Below are 20,620 nucleotides of genomic sequence, written 5' to 3' on the forward strand. Positions count from 1 at the left end.
GTTTCTCAAAGTTTGTCCCTGCTGACCACCGTAGCTACACTCTCTGACCATGAGCCAATCAAATCAAAGCAACGCAATGACTCTGGTTTTACATGCTGTAGCCACAAACAACCATTGAAAACGGTCCTGACTTTATCAGTGAGATATTATTATCCTTACATCAAAGTTGGGATGTAAGGTGGAATTTCTGTGCGTTCTAGGTGTTTCTGGGGTTGAGGGTAATGAAAAGGTTGATAGAATTGCAAAAACTAAAGAAAAAGCATTTGATGGGGGAAACAGTGTCACAGTATGATTAAAGTGGAACTTGAAAGGAAATGGCAAGAAATGTGGAACAATGAGAAACGAAGGAGACACTATTTACTGATTCAATTAGGGTTAGGCAGATGTCTAAAAGTAATTGGTAAACATTCAAATGAAAATGTGAGTGAGGCAGTCTAATTCGAGTAAAGCATGTCATGTTGCAGGAAATAGAGAGAGGGGTATTGTTCTTAAAAGAATTAGGAGATCCGTGTTTTTCTTTGAAAACGTTTTTGGACGTGGTTAGGGTTAGCTGATAAAACAAAGATTTGGAATTTTTTTACACACACGGACTTGATCGAGGGCAGTAATACGCCGTTGATGCGTCTATACTGACGGAAATCTACAGAAGAGGAAGAAGTAAGATGCGTTCCGAGAAATTACGCTCTTATTCTGAAAAAATCGCACCGGAAGTCTTATTGTTATTTCAGCTGGCGGAACACAGCCGAAGAAGTAGGAAAAAAAAAAAATCTACGCGGAAGTCGATGAAACTAAAGTCATATGACCAGAGAGCTGGAGAAAATGTTACCCAGAAATGGATGAAAGTGCGCGGATACGGTGAATAACATTCATAACGAAAACGGTAGCAATTTCCGTAAATTTTGTTTGTTTACATTAAACGTGCCATGTGTAACGTTGTTCGAGCTAGCAGCTAGTTTCAAGTGGTTGGCTTCGACCAGCCAGGCCCGTAAACCAGCATATCGTAGTCACATTTTCTGTCATTAGTCCAAATCAAACGCATGCGTGTCTGTATAAAACTATTTAACTACAAAATAGGTAAGAGAATAAGCCTGGTTTTGAGTTTTTACGTTTAGCATAAGTACGAGCGATCCTCAGTTATTGGTTGATTATTGGTTTACATTAGCTGTATAAGTTACATTTATTTTTTAACCTCTTTGTTTGTTTCTGAATGTGTTCCAGAGATGGAGGAGATTAAATTGTCTCCTGACTATAACTGGTTCAGAAGTACGGTGCCCCTGAAAAGGGTAAGTAGGTTTTTGCTTTGAATTCCCCTCAGATACTAGCATGGTTATCACTGGGCCCAAATATGCAAAAGAAAGAGGGCGGTAGACTGTGGATGACAGAATCGGCCGTAATTAGTAATAAATGAATACAGAAACAAATGTATTGAGAAATACACTAATGCATTTTTAAAATAAATATAACGTTATAGAAATCTAAGGCAAGGCAAACTTTATTTATATAGCACATTTCATACACAAGGCAAATACAATGTGCTTCACATAAAACAGAAAAAATACATACACAGACCACAACTATTTAAAATGACATTAAAAAAGAAAGAGAGATAGAGATAAAATAGGTAAAACACACATAAATGAAATAAATAAAGATTATAACACCTGTTACATCTACATACAGATGATTTAGCAGAAGGCCACAGAGAAAAGGAATGTTTTGAGCCGACTTTTAAAAGAGCTGACAGTGGGAGCACATCTCAGTTCTTCTGGAAGTCTATTCCAGTAATTTGGAGCATAATTACTAAAAGCAGCTTCACCTGATTTAGTTTTCACCCTGGGAACAACTAACAGACCGGTCCCAGAGGACCTCAGTGGTCTGGGTGGCTCATATCCTAAGAGCAGGTCAGAAATGTATTTTGGAGCTAAGCCATTTAGCGCTTTATAGACAAGCAGCAGAATTTTAAAATTAATTCTGTGGCACACTGGAAGCCAATGCAGTGATCTATGAACTTGTGTATTGTGTTCTGTTTTCTTAGTCTTAGTCAGACTGGCAGCAGCATTCTGAATGAGCTGTGAACACGATCTTGTAATGGTATTGATATGGTTGTTAAAATTGAGATCGGTATCCATAATAACACCAAGATTCCTAGCTTGGTCTTTACTCTTGAGAGACAGGGAGTCAAGGTGAGCCCTAATTGTCTGCCTCTTTTCCTTAGTGCCAAAGATAATTACCTCCATTTTGTCTTTATTTAGCTGAAGAAAGTTTTGGCACATCCAGTCATTAATTTCCTCAATACACTGAATCAGAGAATCTACAGGACCAAAGTCACTTGAAGAAAGAGATATATAGAGCTGAGTGTCATCTGCATAATTGTGGTAATGAATGCTATTTTTCTGTATGATATGTCCTAGTGGAAGCATGTAGAGGTTGAATAAAAGAGGGCCAAGGATTGAGCCCTGTGGAACTCCACATGTCATACTGACCCTTTCAGAGACAAAGTCACCGATAGACACAAAGTAGTTCCTCCCTTGCAGGTAGGTAGGTCTTGAACCAATTTAAGGCTGGGCCAGAGAGTCCAACCCAGTTTTCTAGTCCATCTAATAATATTGTGTGATCAACAGTGTCAAATGCAGCACTAAGATCCAGAAGTACAAGGATAGAAAGCTTGTCTGAATCTGTGTTCATACGAAGATCATTCACAACTCTAATAAGGGCTGTCTCAGTGCTCCTGACTGGAAATGGTCAAAGTGAGCATTTGAAATTAAATAGTTGTTAAACTGGTTGAAAACAAATTTTCCAGAATCTTACTAATAAAAGGGAGATTGGAAATAGGTCTGTAATTACTTATCACAGAGGCATCCAGGCAATTATTCTTTAACAGAGGCTTAATAACAGCAGTTTTCAAAGCATTTGGGAAAACACCAGACAAAAGAGAGCTGTTAGCTATTTGCAATAGCTCATTCGCCAAACAGCTAAAGACATTTTTTTAAAAAGCTTGTGGGCAGAGGGTCAAGGCAGCAGGTGGACGACTTAAGCTGTTGTATAGTTTTCTCAAGTGTTGAGTAGCCAATAGCAGTAAAATTTGCCATATTACTTACATTATTTATGCGTGAAGGAAATGGAAGCACCTTCCTGTTAGACATGGAAGCACTGATTGTTTGTCTGATACTCACAATCCTATCACTGAAAAAGGCGGCAAATTCATTACATTTAGCAGTAGAAAGAAGCTCTGGGGCAATTGATGCTGGGGGATTTATCAGTCTGTCAACAGTAGTAAAAAGTATACGTGCATTGTTTGTATTTTCACTAATGATCTTGGCAAAAAGGATTTTCTGGCATTTCTCAATTCTATGTTGTAGTTTTGAAGCTCCTCTTTGTAGATATCATAGTGAACCTGGAGTTTTGTTTTTCGCCATTTACGTTCAGCCTTTCGGCATTCTCTTTTCCGTTGTTTTACAGACATAGCATTTCTCCAGGGTGCTCTTTGCTTACCAGAGATTTTCACCTTAACTGGTGCAATGTCATCAATGGCATTCCTAGTTTGACAATACAAATTTTCAACAAGGTCATTAATACAATACACAGTGGGCATTTGTGACATAGATATGGCGTTCATAAAAGCTGCAGCAGTATTATCATTGATGTAGCGTTTTTTAACAATTTTTGGCCTAGCTTGTAGTTCCAGATTTATGGACACATCAAAGAAACACAGAAATGATCAGATATGGCAACATCAATAGTAGCAGTTTTAGTTATATTGAGACCCCTAGTGATAATCAAGTCCAAGGTATGCCCCCGATTGTGGGTGGGCCCTGACACATGCTGAGACAGGCCAAAAGCCTCTAGCATACTAGTCAGCTCTCTAGCATGGTTATCATTTGGATTATCAACGTGAATATTGAAGTCACCCGATATAGCCAGACAATCAAAATCTGTGGAGATTTTGGACAGTAGTTCACCAAATTCGTCAAAGAAATTGTTGGACTCTTTAGGTGGTCTATATACAATCAGAAATAAAACTTGAAGAGTACATTTCAAAGTAAAAGCAAGGTATTTAAAAGATTTAAAATCCCCAAATGACACCTGTTTGCACTGAAACACATCAGAGAAAAGAGCCGCAACACCTCCCCCTCTCCTGTCAGCTCTAAAAACATCTAAAAAATTAAAATTGGGGGGTGCAGATTCAATAAGAATAGCCATTCTGACATTTTTGTCTAACCAGGTTTCAGTTAAAAACATAAAATCAACTTTATAAGTATTAATTAGGTCATTGATCAAAAGAGACTTGTTAGCCAGAGACCTAACATTAAGCAAGCCAAGCTTTATGGTTTTTTGGGCTAGTTTTAGATTATTGGTTACAGGCCCTGAGGCAGGATGTCTGCAATTGTCAAGTTGTTTCACACTTATCAAATTTGATAAGTTTGCAGCATGGAGAGGGTACGTCTTGCTTATTCTACTGCTAGTCAAAACAGGAATGGGGAAAGTTACAGGCACTGACATAAAAACTCTTGGTGGTAGTTGTGATCCAGCAATACGTGTACTGGGTCCCAGCTTGATATGGGAAATTTCATGAGTACCAGCTACATTGTAGCAGGGACCCCAAGGCCATCAGTTGTTTGCTTCTCCGGTGTTGATATCAGCAACGCTGGTGTGACACAGTGCATCTAGGCTACATAGGCCTACTCATTTATTTCCCCAGATTTCCCAGTTGTTTTATTTCTGCATTTGTTTGATACACAGCCTATAATGAGGCTGTGTGAATCAAATGCATGTGGGTGGTGTTTAATAGACAATTGGTTGATCGTTGTCGTGGAGCATTGCTTGATTGGATTTGCCTTACGGCATAGCTACACCGGTTGCATTTCTGTTCCGTCCGTTTGGGTCGCAAGGGTCGGATCAGATACGCAGCCATTAACCTCTATTTTTGACGGACTACGCATCCATCTGTTCTGTATTTTAGCCATATAAACGTATATAAATGCAGGGATGCAAACAGTCGCCTTTTTGATCCCAAAATAGGGCACTTAAGGTGAATGATTACTGAGTAGTTTTGTGTCTGCCCTGGTATCTGTCACCTTTTTCACTCTCCATGAGTTTGCATCCCTGTAAATGCCAATATGTCGCTTTAAATAAATGTTGGAGATAAGGTTATCCGCGGATAAAAAAAAGTAAAAAAAAAAAAAAGTGACACAAGTACTCTGGTACATTAATGTTCCTCATGGTACAACTTGAGTTGTTCATGGGACAATAAGCAAAACTAGATAACTGTGTTCACTTACCTATAGGTAAAACCCTAGTACGCGCAACAGAACGGGCAGACCGCGGATGGAACAATAATGGAGCTGGTGTAGCAGTGTAAACTGCCGTGCTGCAACTGGGCCGCAAAACAAATACGTATACGCTAACGCGTGCTGTGTAGCTCTGGGGTTACTTGACTGACACCAAAACGACTTTGGGTACGTTCCATTTGGCCAAAATGGGTCCTTTCCCTGTGGCCTTGTCTCCTCGCTGACCCGGCATCCAAAAATGAGCCGCCATCAGTAAGGACGTTCCAGTTAGTTAAAAGACGCATGAAGGATCCTTCATGTCTCCTCCTCTGGTCGGAGGATACTCGATACAGAAATAATGACTGAAGATAATTCACGTGCCTGTAGCCTGTAGGCTAAACCCAGCTCCATACCACCAGAAACATGTAGAAAAAGTAGTCTTGATGTGTATCTCATTCTGTCTTAATCTTTCTTGTGGATTGTGTTTGTGTGTTGCTATGGAATTTCTCTTCGGGGAGAATAAATTCTTACTAAACCTTATTAACAACAATTCATTGTGTATTTTGCCCATTATGTTCTTACAGCTAGATCTATGGTCATTTAGGGAAATAAAAAAAATACAACTTTGGTTCATTGCTAGTGAGATGTAAAAACAAACATCATTGCCTAACCCAAGTCACAAAAAAGTATCAAGTTGGACAATAAAGCACAGATACACATCAGCTTAAGAAATTTATTTTTGGTGTTCTGCCTCCATCAGGCTCAGACGAGGCTCATTAGGGGCGGACAGAGATGAATTACACATTAATGTTAACTTTGTGAATGTTTGTGGATAAAACCAGACAGCTGTCATCCGTGGAGGGGAAGGAGATACTGTGCGGGAGGCGCCTCAAACGCCACACTTCAAACATCACTTCAGTGTGGCGCATGCGAGGACGTTCCAATTGACAGGACCCAGTTCACTCCTCCCGTTTCCTCTCCTCGCATCTCCTCCTCGTTTCCCTGGTGACCTTTGACCAAGGAGTCGAGGAAGAGATGCGAGGCGAGAAGACGAGGAGAAATCGTTACCAAGTGGAATGCACCCTTTGTCTGCAAGAAACTTCAAGTTCCGCCGCATTGTTAACATATCACTATGAGGCTGTAAATTGGCCAATGCTAAGAAGATTGACTGACTGTTCCTCGTCTGTGGCTTAAATAATCCAGGCTAATATATTCGGCAGCTCAAATGATTTTGCTAATCCTCATCCAGCTAACTCGGTTCCTTGAATGTAGGTGGCGGATTGATTTGTCAAGCTCGGATGTAGTTATTTTGGGTAACTGTGCACTCCCGTTTTGAATTAAAGGGAACATGAGTAGAGAGATGAAACCATGATCAGCAATCATATGATTGGCTGGCACAGCACCATGGCTTATTACTGCTGCTGAGTAAGAGTTAATAACTGAAGGCTATGAGGAGCATGTCTTATCTAAAAACAACTATATAACACTGCCAAAGCCTCTAAAATTAGAGCGTAATCGTGGCAGACAATTGCAGAAAATTAAATGTGTAAGGCTATTTACAATATTGCCCATATTGCATCATTTTAGTTACCTAAACTAAAAAAAAAAATGCAAATTGAAATTTATTGGCATGATACATTTCAATTACATGTTTCAACAAATTTGCAAATTGAATAAAGTAAATCTAACTCGTTAATTAAACTGACCCAAATATAGCAGAAATAAATGTATTAAATTAATTTAATTGTGTGCAGTTTGTGCTCATGATGCCAATACATTTCAGTTATTAGTGTCGCATGACAAATCTCCATCAAAGTGATCAAACTCTGGTTCCAACTCTGATTACTCTGAAGTCAGACACTTCAAACTATTTGAGTTTATTTTATCTGTTTGAGCCTAGTTGACATCAAACCAAACTAATTTGGATTGGTTCTATTTTTAGCCCCGCAACAGCAGGGGCAATATGGATGAATATGGGTTTTTCCTGCATAGAAAATTACGAGCCGTGCTGCCTCAATCGACAAAACTCCAGTGTCTGCATGAAACTGGGGGGAAAAAATCATTACAAGCGTTGTGCTCGGTGGATTTCTGTCATTTGTAACTGCAATTGTGGCATTACGCCACTGTGGCGCTGTATCGTAATCAGCACAGTAATCCTCTGAGCTCTACCTAACTGCCACAATTAACTGTAGATGGTGAAACGCCCTGAATGAATACTGATGTGTAGGTGTGTATAATTTGCCGATTAATTCCCTTGATATTGTAATTGCGGTTAAAATTTCGATTAATAGAATTGCAATTAAATGGCTATTTTGTGTTGCCAACTACATATACTGTATTCTGTATAAACAACCAAAACAAATCCAGTTTTCCCACAGGTTGACAATTTACTTGTGATGGTGGTTGTTGGTGTGGGGTTAATTACTTTTATTACTTGTCCTTACCTACAGTGACAGCAGCGTGTTCAGTGGAATCCAATGGTAAACAGGGACAGTATAACAGACATGACGTGATACGTACATTAGGTGCATTAGAGATCGATTTAGATACATTTCTAAACATTGACCAACTTTTGGTTTTGTGGCGACCGTGTCGATATTGTGGCGTTTAGACCCCAGTAGAATTCTAGAATGTTGCTGCAGTTCACTGAGAATCCTCACTTAAACCAGCATTTTCTTACTCATTCCAAACAAACAGCTCTATCTCAAAAATAACTAAATAATGTACAACTTCCTTTTTAATTTGGTACCAAATACATGGCAAAGCGATTCAGAGCGTCTCCTTACTTCAGTGTCAACATTCACAGTATGACAACAAAACAAATCCTTCTTATCTTGGCTAATGATAAGCTTTCAAAATACACACAAAACCTCCAGTGCTTCAACCCACACAGTAATATAATAAGATCAGTCTATAATAGTCGGCAAACATATGGATAAGGTCGACGAGAAAAGTCGTCGCAAACCGGTCAGTCCTCCCTACCGACTCTTCGGCACACTGCCTCCCAGAAAACAGTGTCCGTCTCCAGATTATTTTGATGTGGAAGTTCTAGGTCTACTGCTTTGAACCTGCATTTACATGCTTGGTGTAATATTGCCTTTATCCTCCACTCGTTGGCAGGTTTTACAAATTGAATATCAGTCTACTTCAACAATCCCTGGTAATTTTTGAGGGATCCAAAACAGTCCCACACTGATTTCAGGCAGTTTTTGGTGGATAAAAGGCTGGTATGTGGTCTCATTTTTGTGAGCAGAGTGCAAAGTAGTTTTTGTTAGTTTCATCTGTGCAAGTGCTGTATGTTCACTTGTGGTAATCATTGTGACAGCTCCTGTCGACAATGACACACAGGGGCACAAGGCAAGCCTTGCACATAAATTTCTGCTGGTGAAAGGGTCCGGAGGAGTGGGCCTGGCTTGTCGGCGAGTTCCACTCTCGGCTGAAGCGGCATGTGCGTGAAAACCGGCGTATGCAACCTTTCTGTGCTTATGCAATGTTTATACATGAGGCCCCTAGTGATTTCACTGATTAGCACATCTTCAACCAGAGAGGAGGAACTAATCAGTGAAATCAGCAGGTGCAGTCTGTTGTTGGAATGAAAACCTGCATACACTCAGCCCCCGTGGGACGGTTGAATAGCCCTGTTCTACACCATAAGTCTGATTTACACAAAACATGGTATACATATCCAGCTACTGTACAAATTTGCCCCAAGAACCCCTAAAGTCCGCCTGGAAAAATGTTTCGCCATTTAAAATTTTTAGAAAAATACATTTTTAACATCTCCTACACCATTTGACCGATAACCACCAAAATTGGTCAGTAGCGTCTACGGACCAAGCTCTTTAAAAGTTGTTAAAAGATTTTTCATATCTACTTTAATTTAGCTAATATTAACTCTTGTGAGGAGGTGTGGCCTGTGAAGGATTAAGTTCAAAGATAGCATTATTTTAGAGGGGAAATTATAGAGAACTAGAAAGGTGCATTTTCTGGAATATTAGCTGGAGGAAGGGAACACAGAAAACAGAATAAAATAAAAAAAAAAATAAAAAAATAAAAAATAAAAATTCCAAACTCTACAGTCTTCTCTATACAATCGTATTCTCTACAGTTTTCCCAATACAATCATATCTGTGGTAATATAACCATTATCATATCACTAAATGTTGCAAAGCTGATGGTATCTCTGTTACCTGGTGCAAGCATGGGTATTTATTATTTACAAGAAGTGTACATAAACCAAATATATATTTATACATACTTAACACTAGGGCTGCACGATTATGGCCAAAATGATAATCACGATTATTTTGATCAATATTGAGATCACGATTATTTATCACGATTATTCATTGATTTTAGGGACAAAATATTTTTATTGCACTTTCACATTTAAATAAACAGAGCACTGCTTTCACTTCCATGCTGTGCTACATTCCTGCTAATGTACAAATCTTTGCATCAAAAAAAGACTGGTCCTTATTCACAGTGCATCTCCTAGAAGCAAAATATAAATAAAATTGTACCAAAACTTTTTACCCAAAATTAAATCAACAGAGCACTGCTTTCACTTCCATGCTGTGCTACATTCCTGCTAATGTACAAATCTTTGCATCAAAATAAGACTTAAAATAAGGTTCTTATTCACCTGAATTCAGTGCATCTCCTAGAAGCAAAATATAAATAAAATTGTACCCAAAATATAGGCTAACTAAAAATAAATATGCCATCACAGAATGCAACCAAATGAAAACAATTCAGGCCTATGCAGAAAAGGCAATAACATAGTGTTTACAGGTTTTTGGCAAGAAACACCAGCCTGTCAACATTTTCTGGTTCGAGAGACGAGCGAAGGCGGGTCACTACATTTCCCCCAGTGCTAAAGACCCTCTCTGAAGGGGAACTTGTGGCCGGAATGCACAAGTACTTTTTTGCCAGTTTTGAGAGTCGTGGGTAGAGTCTCTGGTGTTCCCTCCACCAGTCCAGCGGGTCCTCCTCACTATCAAGGTTGCCTAATTGTAGGTAAGACTGTAGCTCAGAGGCTATAGCTTGTTGTTCCTGGTGGGGAGAGGGTCTTGGTGTGGTTTCCTCAGCGGTCTTGAAGAAGCTCCCCAAGGTCTTCTTTTTCTTTGAAGTGGGTGCATCCTCAGCAGTCTCAACATGGGGATCAGTTGGGCCCATCTCCTTGAAAAGAGTATGGTAAATAAAATATGAATACCAAATTCAATCTAATGAAACATATTTAACATTCATATCCAGAAAGTAGATTACAGCACATTACAGCACTTGATTTCATAGCACATTTTAATCCACTTCATTTCATTCATTTATAATAAATTCTGTATCTGTATGTAATCACAATAATTACTTACTACCATGCCTGCAGGCGCAGCCATCTCAGAAGTAAGTCTGGCTTGGATTGGTGCAACATTGTCCTCACTGACATATCTCAGCTTGAACCGTGGATCAAGAGCAGAGGCCATGTCAAGCAGTTCTTGTGTCAGAGGGTCCTTGTATTTTTCATCCAGGTAGCTCAGGATTTTGGTCTTGATGGTGCATGTTAGGTCTGGATCATCATCCTTCACTTTCAGGATAGAGGAGCTGAAAAGGTGGAGGACTGGCTTTACAAAAGAAACACTGACATACTTCTCACTGGAAAGCGCATCAGTAAACTCAGTCAGAGGGTGGAGGGATTTGTTGATGGCCTCCAGGACGTCAGTGTCCTGCCATGTGGGGATGAGGTGTCGGGCCTTTCTGCCAGTGGACAAGACTTGAGCAATGGCCCTCTGCTGCTCCAGGACTCTTTCGATCCCCACCTTGTGGGGCACTCCGTCTTCAGTGCATGCTCTGGAAGCTTCAGCTCCCTTTGTGCCTCTGCTAGCTCCTTTTTACGCCTCCAGCTGTAGGAGAAACTGCTCACCAGCTTTTTGCAGAGGCCCACTGCACGGTCAATCCGAGGATCTCTCATTGCATTCTCTAAAAAAGAACATGAGAGATTCATATGTAAAATGAAAGCACAGAATAACCTTATCTGCACTCTTCCTTTTTAATCTTTTATTTTCATGTGTTCTTTTAAGCTGTTTTAATGCACTTTACCTTTTTTTTTCTCTTATTTTATCTCTTATTTTTCTATGTTCTTTTATCTGCTCATTTGTAAAGCACTTTGAATTGCCAATGTGTATGAATTGTGCTATATAAATAAACTTGCCTTGCCTATACACATTTGATAAACAATCCCCATCATATTATTGTTATATTACTATTGTTATTAACAAAGTATTCACACACATATTAACACAATCAGCACAGATTACATACAATAAATCATCACAGATTAAACAAAATATTTCAATTAATTGCATGCACTTTTTTTCTTTTCTTTTTTTAAATATATCCTGCTACTCACCTATTGCTAGATGGAGCCTGTGGCCAAAGCACTGGAGCCTCGTCCATTTATTCAGAGAAGCTGCCTTGACAATGTTTGATCTGTTGTCTGTTGTAATGCAGACAAGTCTCTCCTCCTGCAAGCTCCAAGAGGCCATTGCTTCCCTCAGTCCCTGGGCAATTGACTGTCCTTTGTGGTCTTGTGGGAAAAATGACGTTTGCAAGCATCGACTCTTCATTGTAAAATCACCGTCGATGTAATGAATTGTCAGTCTCATGTACGGCTCCGTTGTTCTGCTTGACCATAGGTCAGTGGTAGTCGCAAAGTACTCGACAGCTGTGACATCCCTCTCTATTTCCCCTCGACATTTTGCATACATCGCAGGTAATGCCACTTTGGAGAAATAATTGCGTGAGGGGATCACATATCTTTTGTCCAGTGTGTTGACCATTTTCCTGAAGCCTTCATTGCTCACAGTGTTTATTGGACACATATCTTTGGCCAAATGAAATGCGACTGCATTGGTTATTTCAGTCTGTCTTTGGGAGCTGGATGGATACGGTGACGCGCTGTACAGGGTCGCTGTTATGGATGTCTGGGTTGACGTTGGACAAGGACGGGGATTCAGTGAGGTAACGGTAGCCACGTTATTCTTGGCCTTCATGCATTCGTCGTACTGCAGTTTGTGGTGTTTTTTCAGGTGGTTAAACAAGTTGTGTTGCTTTGCGGCGCAGACACAACTCTAAAGCACTCTTTGCATATGATTTGTTCTTGGTTAACATCACTTGCCCTAAATCTGAAATACTTCCAAACAACGGATGATGATCCTTTTCGAGGGACTAGCTCCTCGCCTTCTGCTCCAGACATTTGATTTTCGTTTTGCCCGTCTGCTCTCTGTTGTATACTCTTCTACTCCGGACTGCATAACTTGGGAATTTTTTGAAGCTGCCGCTGCAGGGTGCGTGCGCATGACAGTGAAGCCAAAACATCTCGATTGCCCCCTTGATTTAGGAAGCGCTTGATTTGATATGCAGCGGAGCACGCATTTTAAAAGTCAATATCGCAGTCGATCATGTTCATTTAATTGTGGGAAGCCAAAATCGTGATCGAGATTAATATTCGATTAATTGTGCAGCTGTACTTACAACACTGTAAAAGTTCTTGCTATTCATTTGATATTAGTTCATATTTACAAATCCTCTGGTAATTATTTGATGGTTTTCTTTGCCTAGATATTTCAAAAAGGGGCACCATGTGTTGAAAAACAAATCAATATTTCATTTTAGTACATAAGTGAGCCTTTCCAAGGGTAGAATATTCATTATAGTATTAAACCAGCTAGAAATTGTTGGTCTAGTATCATCCAACCAGCATTGCAGAATGGAAAGCCGTGCACAGTACCAGAGTATGCTCAGGATCTTTTTGTAAGATACCAGATTTAGAATATTTGATTGCAACCCAAATATACACTGTAGCGGATTGAATTCTAAAGAGTTTTTGACTATGGAGCAGATATGGGTAACTGCTTCAGACCACAACTTTTGGAATACTGGACATGACCACATAAGGTGTACATAGGTTCCAGTGTGCTGTTTACACTTTGGGCAGACTCCAGAGCATCCCACATCAAATTTGCTCCTAATGTACGGGGTAGTTTGTAGTCTTTGATTGATCTTTAACTGGGTTTCATGTATTTTATAATTACAACATATCTTTTTAGCATTAATAACAATATGTTTCCATTGTGAATCATCAATAGAGACTCCCAAGTCTCGTTCCCAAGCCAGCCTATTAGTGCATGTTGAGACATTTCTGAGTGACATCAGCCTGTAATATATGAAACTAATTTTCTTTTTCAACAAGCATGCATTGTATACAATTCTATCAAACTCATCATGTCCTGACTGCTTCCTATAATAAGATGTAGAGTTTACATAACTTTGAAGCTGTAAAAACCTGAAAAAGTGTGAATTTGAAATATATATAGCATTAGCCTTTCATGTGGAAGGTTGTGGGTTCAAATCCTAGTAGTAGTAGTAGTAGTAGTAGTAGTAGTAGTAGTAGTAGTAGTAGCAGCAGCAGTGGTAGTAGCAGTAGTAGTAGAGATGTGTGTGTATGTTACACAGTAAAAATTAGGTGGCAGTGACTATAAGAAATGACTGAATACAAGCCTTCAATGTTAAGGGTACAATGTCAGTAGCGCTCCCCCTGGTGTCATAAACACGATACTACAGTACAGGCAGAATCAAGTGTCTGCAGTGAAAGGCGAGAAGCCTTCTATCAGTAGTAGTATTTGGACTACCAGTATTAGAAACAGTAAAAGTAGCAGTAGTGGTAGTAGTAGCAGTATTAAGTGTTTGGAGTAGTTGAATTAGTAGTTTAAAATGGTAGCAGTATTAGTACCAGTAGAAGTAGCAATAGTAGTTGTAATAGTAGCAGCAGAAGTAGTAGGACTTCTAAGTTGCAGTAGTAGTGTTAGTTGTGGTAGTAGTACTTGTTCTTGTTGTTCCTTACAATTTACGGTTCAGAAGTTATAGACCAAAACGTGAAGTTGCTTGTTATAGCGCCACCATGAGGCCTATTGACGTGGGTTTTGATGCCTTAGTAGCGGCTGAGACTTTGGACCTATCTGCCAAGTTTGGTTGCTGTAGCTCTTACGGTTTATGAGATCCAGATACTTTTAGGGCAGAAGAGGAAATGGAGGAAGCAAAAATAATTGACAATATAGCCGCAAGCGGCAATTGCGGGGTCCAAGCACAATATGGTAATTTGTCAAAAAATGAGAAACTTAAGACATTATGATTAGTTACAAGCGCATGGCTTGAAGAGCTGATGCAGTTTAGAGATATTTGTTGGTCTAATGTCGAAGAATATAATTTTGTCAAAAATAACCTGCAATACTATTCTCTGCTAACTGATTTAGAACCATCTACTGCAAACATAGGGCGAACTTACAAACTCCACAAAGAGAAGACAAGGGAAAACTTCCCAAACCACAAGCTTGGTGATATGAGGAGACTGTGTTACCCTCGGGATTTGAACCCACAATCTTTTACATAACCACTAGGCTACTGAGTCCACTGGGTGGAAATGGAGGGAGTGCAAAAAAATAGGAAAGTAAGTGGAATACTCTGAAACAAACGTCCATAGCTCAAAAAGTACAAATGTTATCACTTAGATATGTACATTGTCAGAGACAGAAGAAGTAGGAGAACATTTTGGTGTGTAATATGTCTATGTAGTGTTAACATTTGTGGAAATGACTACAGTTAAAAGGAAAAAATCTGTTGAAAACAGACACACATAGTATTGCACTAGTGTTGAACAAACATGCCTAACTCAAAAACGACATATCCCATCACTTAGATATTTACATTGTGAGAGAGAGAAGTATGTGAACATTTTGATGTGTAATATGTGTATGTAGTATGAAAATTGTGGGAACTATTACGGATCAAATATTTTATGTGCCAAATGAAAAAGCTGCTGAACAAAGGCAAAATTACTGTAAAGCACTAGTAGAGGCTGTGATTTTCACTAAATAATCAAGTTTCTTAAACTGTCATGATTCCCACAACTTTCACACTACATCCACATATTAGATGTCAAACTGTTCTGCTACTTCTTCTGCCACTCACAATGTCAATATCTAACTCATAGCTTTTATACGTTTTGAGTTAGGGACGTTTGTTCAACACTAGTGCAAAACTGTGTTTACAGTACTTTTCTCTCCTTTGAACAGCCTTGGCTTCTACACATATTTAAACTGTCACTATTCCCACAATTTTCAATTTTCAATTTATCAAACTCTTTGGCTATTTCTTCTGTCACTCACAATGTAAATATCTAAGTGATAGCACTTGTAGTTTTTGAGTTAGGAACGTTTGTTAAACACTACTGCTTTACAGTAATTTTGACTACTTTAAACAGCTTTTTCTTTTTATACTTGCAGTATTTAAACTGTAGTACTTCCCACAATTTTCACACTACATACATATATTATATATCAAACTCTTCACATACTTCTTATCTCTCTCCCAATGTAAATATCTAAGTGATGGGATTTGTAGTTTTTGAGATATGGATGTTTGTTCGACACCAGTGCTTTTCCATGTGTGCCTTTTTTGAACAGATTTTGTCTTTTAACCTTCAATCACTTCCACAACTTTAACATTACATACATATGTTATATATTAAGCTCTTCAGCTACTTCTGCTCTCACTCACAATGTAAATATATAACCGATATGATGTATAGTTTTTGAGTTATTAACGTTTGTTCGACACTAGGGCTCCACTGTGTCGCACTACTTTCTGTTCCACTGCTGCTGTCTTACACATGCAGCTCTTCTCCACTTCTCCTTTTTTCAGTCTTCTCCATTTTAACATGTCTTTTACATATTTTCGTACTTGTTACTTCCTTACTTTCAGTTTTATTCTACTCAAAATATACCTTATACTCAACATTTGCACTCCCTATACCTTCATGCTTTTACACATAAGCCTTCCTAAATATTTTCTTCCTGCTGATCGGCTGCTGGCTCCACTACCTCTCTCTCTCTGTCTCTGTGTCTCTCTTCTCTCTCTTTCTCTCTCACGTTGTTGGGAGGCTTTATACTTCTAATACTTCTACTACTACTACCGCTGCTACTAGTACAGCTACTTCTACTACTACAGCTACTACTACTACAGCTACTTCTAGTACTACAGATACCTCTACAGATACTTCTACTACTACAGCTACTTCTACTACTGCAGATACTTCTAGTACTACAGATACTTCTACTACTACAGCTACTACTGCTACTACAGCTACTTCTAGTACTGCAGATACTTCTAGTACTACAGATACTTCTACTACTGCAGATACTTCTAGTACTACAGATACTTCTACTACTACAGCTACTACTGCTACTACAGCTACTTCTACTACTACAGCTACTTCTAGTACTACAGATAATTCTAGTACTACAGATACTTCTACAGCTACTTCTAGTACTACAGATAATTCTAGTACTACAGATACTTCTACTACAGCTACTACTGCTACTACTACAGCTACTTCTACTACTACAGCTACCTCTAGTACTACAGATACTTCTACTACTACAGCTACTACTGCTTCTACAGCTTACTACTACTAAATACTTTTCATTCTCTCTCTCTCTCTTTCTCTCTGTCTATCTCGCTATCTCTCTATCTGTATCTGTCTCTCTTCTCTCTTTCTCTGTCTCTCACATTGTTGGGAGGCTTTATACTTATAATACTTCTACTGCTACTACTACTACTACTACAGCTACTTCTACTACAGCTTATTACTACTAAATACTTTTCATTCTCTTTCTCTCTTTCTCTCTGTCTGTCTGTCTGTCTCTCTCTCTTTATCCATCTATCTCTATCTGTATCTGTGTCTCTTCTCTCTCTTTCTCTGTCTCTCTCACATTGTTGGGAGGCTTTATACTTCTAATACTTCTACTGCTACTACTACAGCTACTTCTAGTACTACAGATACTTCTACTACAGCCCCTACTACTACAGCTACTAATACTTTTCATTCTTTCTCTCTCTCTCTCTTTCTCTGTATCTGTGTCTCTCTTGTCTCTCTTTCTCTGTCTCTCTCACATTGGGAGGCTGTATACTTCTAATACTTCTGCTGCTACTACAGCTACTTTTACAGCTACTACTATAGCTACTACTACTTCAGATACTTCTGTCTGTCTGTCTCGCTCTCTCTCACTTACATATTTTCTTACACTTTTCTTCTCACTATTCTTACACTTAAGTACATTTCTAACATTATTACTTATCACTTGGATACTCATTACAGCTCCTTCAAAGAAGTGTTTTAAACTGCCACATTTCCTACAGTTTTAACATTACATTCACATATACTTTGGCTCAACAGTTTCAATTTGAACAGACGATCCACGGTCAGTCATGTTAAGAAACACGCACATGGACACGCACACGCCCACTCACACATGTGCCTACTCACACCACATATGGTAGGTATTCGTTACTATGGGCTGTCACGAGCAACAGTTTGCACTCTTAGCAATCACATGCATCTTCTCCAGAAAATGCACCTTTCTAGTTTCATTATAATATTTGATCTATTATACATATTGGGCCTCATAGTTCTGTTTTGTTGTGCTGTCAAAATGGCACATCTTGAATGTTTAATTGAGTCTTTCATTGAGGAAAAACACACATTTTGTGTCAAAACCTGTTTTGTATAGATTAATCGACTAATTGGTCATTTATGTGGCTGACGATTGATTAAGGACATTGCTTAAAATTTGCATCCCTAGTTTCCAGAAGAAATGTCACTAACCAAGTGTGGCAACACTTTGGTTTTAAGCCAAATGACCAAGGGGAGCCAGAAAATGTATCTTTGTTTCAAGAAAATAACCGCGAGAGGTGGCAATACGTTGAATTTACATAGCCATCACCACTCATATCACCCAGTCCGAGTAGTTAAAATGGGTTCCTCGGCAAAAGGAAGAGAGACGATGCAAACAACTGGACAGCAGTCAATTGATGGAGCTTTCGCAATGTCAACAAAATACAAAGAGAGTTCCAGGTGGAAAGGGTTGGTCGCAAAATTCTTAGCCAAAGAAATGGTCCCTTTTCAAACCGTGGATAAGCAAGCTTTCCTCAAATGATTCACACTCTCAATTGTCAGTATGAACTACCAGGGAGATAACTATGAACTAGTTTGTCTCTTAATGTAGGACTTCTTCTAAAGCTGATAACTGGTGGATCCAGAAATGCATCACACAGTGAATCATCACTTAGAATGATGCTCCAGTTTTTCTTTATAATGTGTTTGACTTTATCAGCTAAAGTACTCTACTTACAAAAAGCATACGTGCATCCCGTGGTTTTGGTGTCTTGCGTTGTAGTAGGGTAGATCGTTCAAGTTGCTTTTTTTTGTACATGCTTTTTGAAGGGCTTGTCTTTCTTGTATCCCCTGGATAGTCTCCAATTCACTAGATTTCACTCCAAAATCTTGTTCATCATCACAGATTCTTTGGATTCTCTGATACTGGCCAAATGGTATGTTCTGCTTCAGATGTTTAGGATGGAAGCTATCTGCATGCAGAATGGTATTCTGCAAATAGAGGTGTGCAGGAAGCCCTCCTCATCTTTACTGATCCCCAAGTCCAAAAAGGGTATTTTGTCCTTACTATATTCAAGGGACAGCTTAATATTGGCATTAGTACTGTTCAAATATTGATGGAATTGAACCAATTCTTCCTCTTTGCCTGGGTACAGCAATATCACGTTATCAATATAATGCCCCCACCAGATGATTTAGTCAAAAAAAGGGTTTTCTTTTTTATTGAAATTTCGGTTGTTATGACAACACTTGACAACACTCTTGTCTCCAACAGATAATTGTCGATGATGATGACAGCAAGGTGTGGTCATTGTATGACGCGGGCCCAAAGAGCATAAGGTGTCCCATCATCTTCCTTCCACCAGTCAGTGGAACAGCAGAGGTATTCTTCCAACAGGTCCTGGCTCTAACGGGCTGGGGCTACAGAGTAATCTCGGTGAGTTGATGACAAAGAATCCCTGATGCTGAGGCATCAGGGATGCACAATTATGTGGAAAAAAATGAACAAAATCTTAATATTGCCTTGTACAAATTAGAAGCAATATCAATGATTCTTTGTCTCCCAGATGCACGGTAACATCATACTAGTAGTGCAACTTTTTAGCTGTTGTTGGCTTTTCATCTTGATAGACATGATCACCACATCTGAAACAAAACATGTCAAGCTTGAAAATCCTCCTGTCTCCCTGAAGTAACTTGGCAGCATTCCCTGTCAGTTATAAGACCAGTATTTGTGTCAGTGGTTAAAAAAAGAGACAAAAAGAGATGATGCCATATGAGTAACATTTCTTTTTAACGCACATTATACAGCTTAGATCAGTGCTCTGACAAAACTTGAATGCTACAATGGCATGTGGAAATCAGTGTAATCAGTGATGTTGGTGAGTGGATGAGTGTTAGAGATGTAAGTATGATGTAAGGTGCGGAAATAAACCCAAGAAATGCAATCAAATGCCAAACTAAAGCCAAAGTGGTGGGGTCTCTTCTTGGCAACCCTTGGCAGTACCGGGCCCAGGTGCTGCCAATTGCGCTGATGATCCTCCCGCTCCGCCCCCAGACACCTGCATAGAACCATACACAGACAGGGGTCGTCACAGACTACAGACTACAGACTAGACTTGAGTAGACAACAGACTAAAAGCCAGGCACAGGAACACAGGATGACGGAACAAGATACATAGATTGGGCTGTTCAGGCCTTCAGCTCCATGTACTCTTTACACTATTTATAACAACTCAATATCAAACCTCTATAATTTAAAACTGTAGTGTATATTAAAAAATGATGTTCGTGGGCAACACAATATAAAACAAATTCCCTAAACTCAAGGAACTTCATTCTAGGTAGGCAACATGATTTAGTGAGATAACCGAAGCACAAGACTCAGACTGTTGCCACTTGCCTGTGTTGTTGAGTCGAGTTAAATAAATGGAGACACCCTCCGAAGATATATATCCGTTTCAGTCTTTGTTTTTGTATAGCCTAAGTGAATGTTCTTAAGACGGACAGAAATTAGACTTTTCAGTTGCCTCTCCGCTGTTAGGGTAGACCAGACCTTAGATCGGGCCCAAAAAAACAAGCCCGACCCTACCCGAGCCCGTGCACGTTCTGTCTGAGCCCGGCATGGGCCCGTCCCATTGGCTGCATTTATGGGCTTGAGCCCGGTTTAAAACCGAAATTTTCTTACTAAGTTGGCTGTTTATAAGTCAACTAATTCCGAGTTGTTTGAATGACAAAAATCTGTTCAGAATTACGTGCGGGATCTTACTGAATAGCCTACTTCCTCTCGCAAAGGACTCGCAAAGCGAGTGTGGTGCCGTAGGCAGCGAAAACCCGACATTTCAAATCA

At 39.4% G+C, this 20,620-nt stretch overlaps 1 protein-coding gene across 2 annotated transcripts in view; it reads left to right on the forward strand.

Annotated features, from left to right (window-relative positions):
* Window positions 1-736: 736 nt before the first annotated feature.
* Window positions 737-20,620, forward strand: part of spg21 (SPG21 abhydrolase domain containing, maspardin) — a 29,922-nt gene continuing 10,038 nt past the window's right edge. Inside the window, exons 1-3 of one of the 2 annotated variants that reach the window (XM_071922934.2) lie at window positions 737-880; window positions 1,219-1,283; window positions 19,046-19,207. In XM_071922934.2, the coding sequence (XP_071779035.1) occupies window positions 1,221-1,283; window positions 19,046-19,207 (225 nt within the window). In that variant the 5' untranslated portion in view covers window positions 737-880; window positions 1,219-1,220. The remainder of the gene's footprint in view (window positions 881-1,218; window positions 1,284-19,045; window positions 19,208-20,620) is intronic. The other variant, XM_071922932.2, reaches the window with a different exon arrangement.

Source organism: Centroberyx gerrardi, chromosome 1 (assembly GCF_048128805.1).
Source record: "Centroberyx gerrardi isolate f3 chromosome 1, fCenGer3.hap1.cur.20231027, whole genome shotgun sequence".
NCBI classification, from domain to species: Eukaryota; Metazoa; Chordata; class Actinopteri; order Beryciformes; family Berycidae; genus Centroberyx; species Centroberyx gerrardi.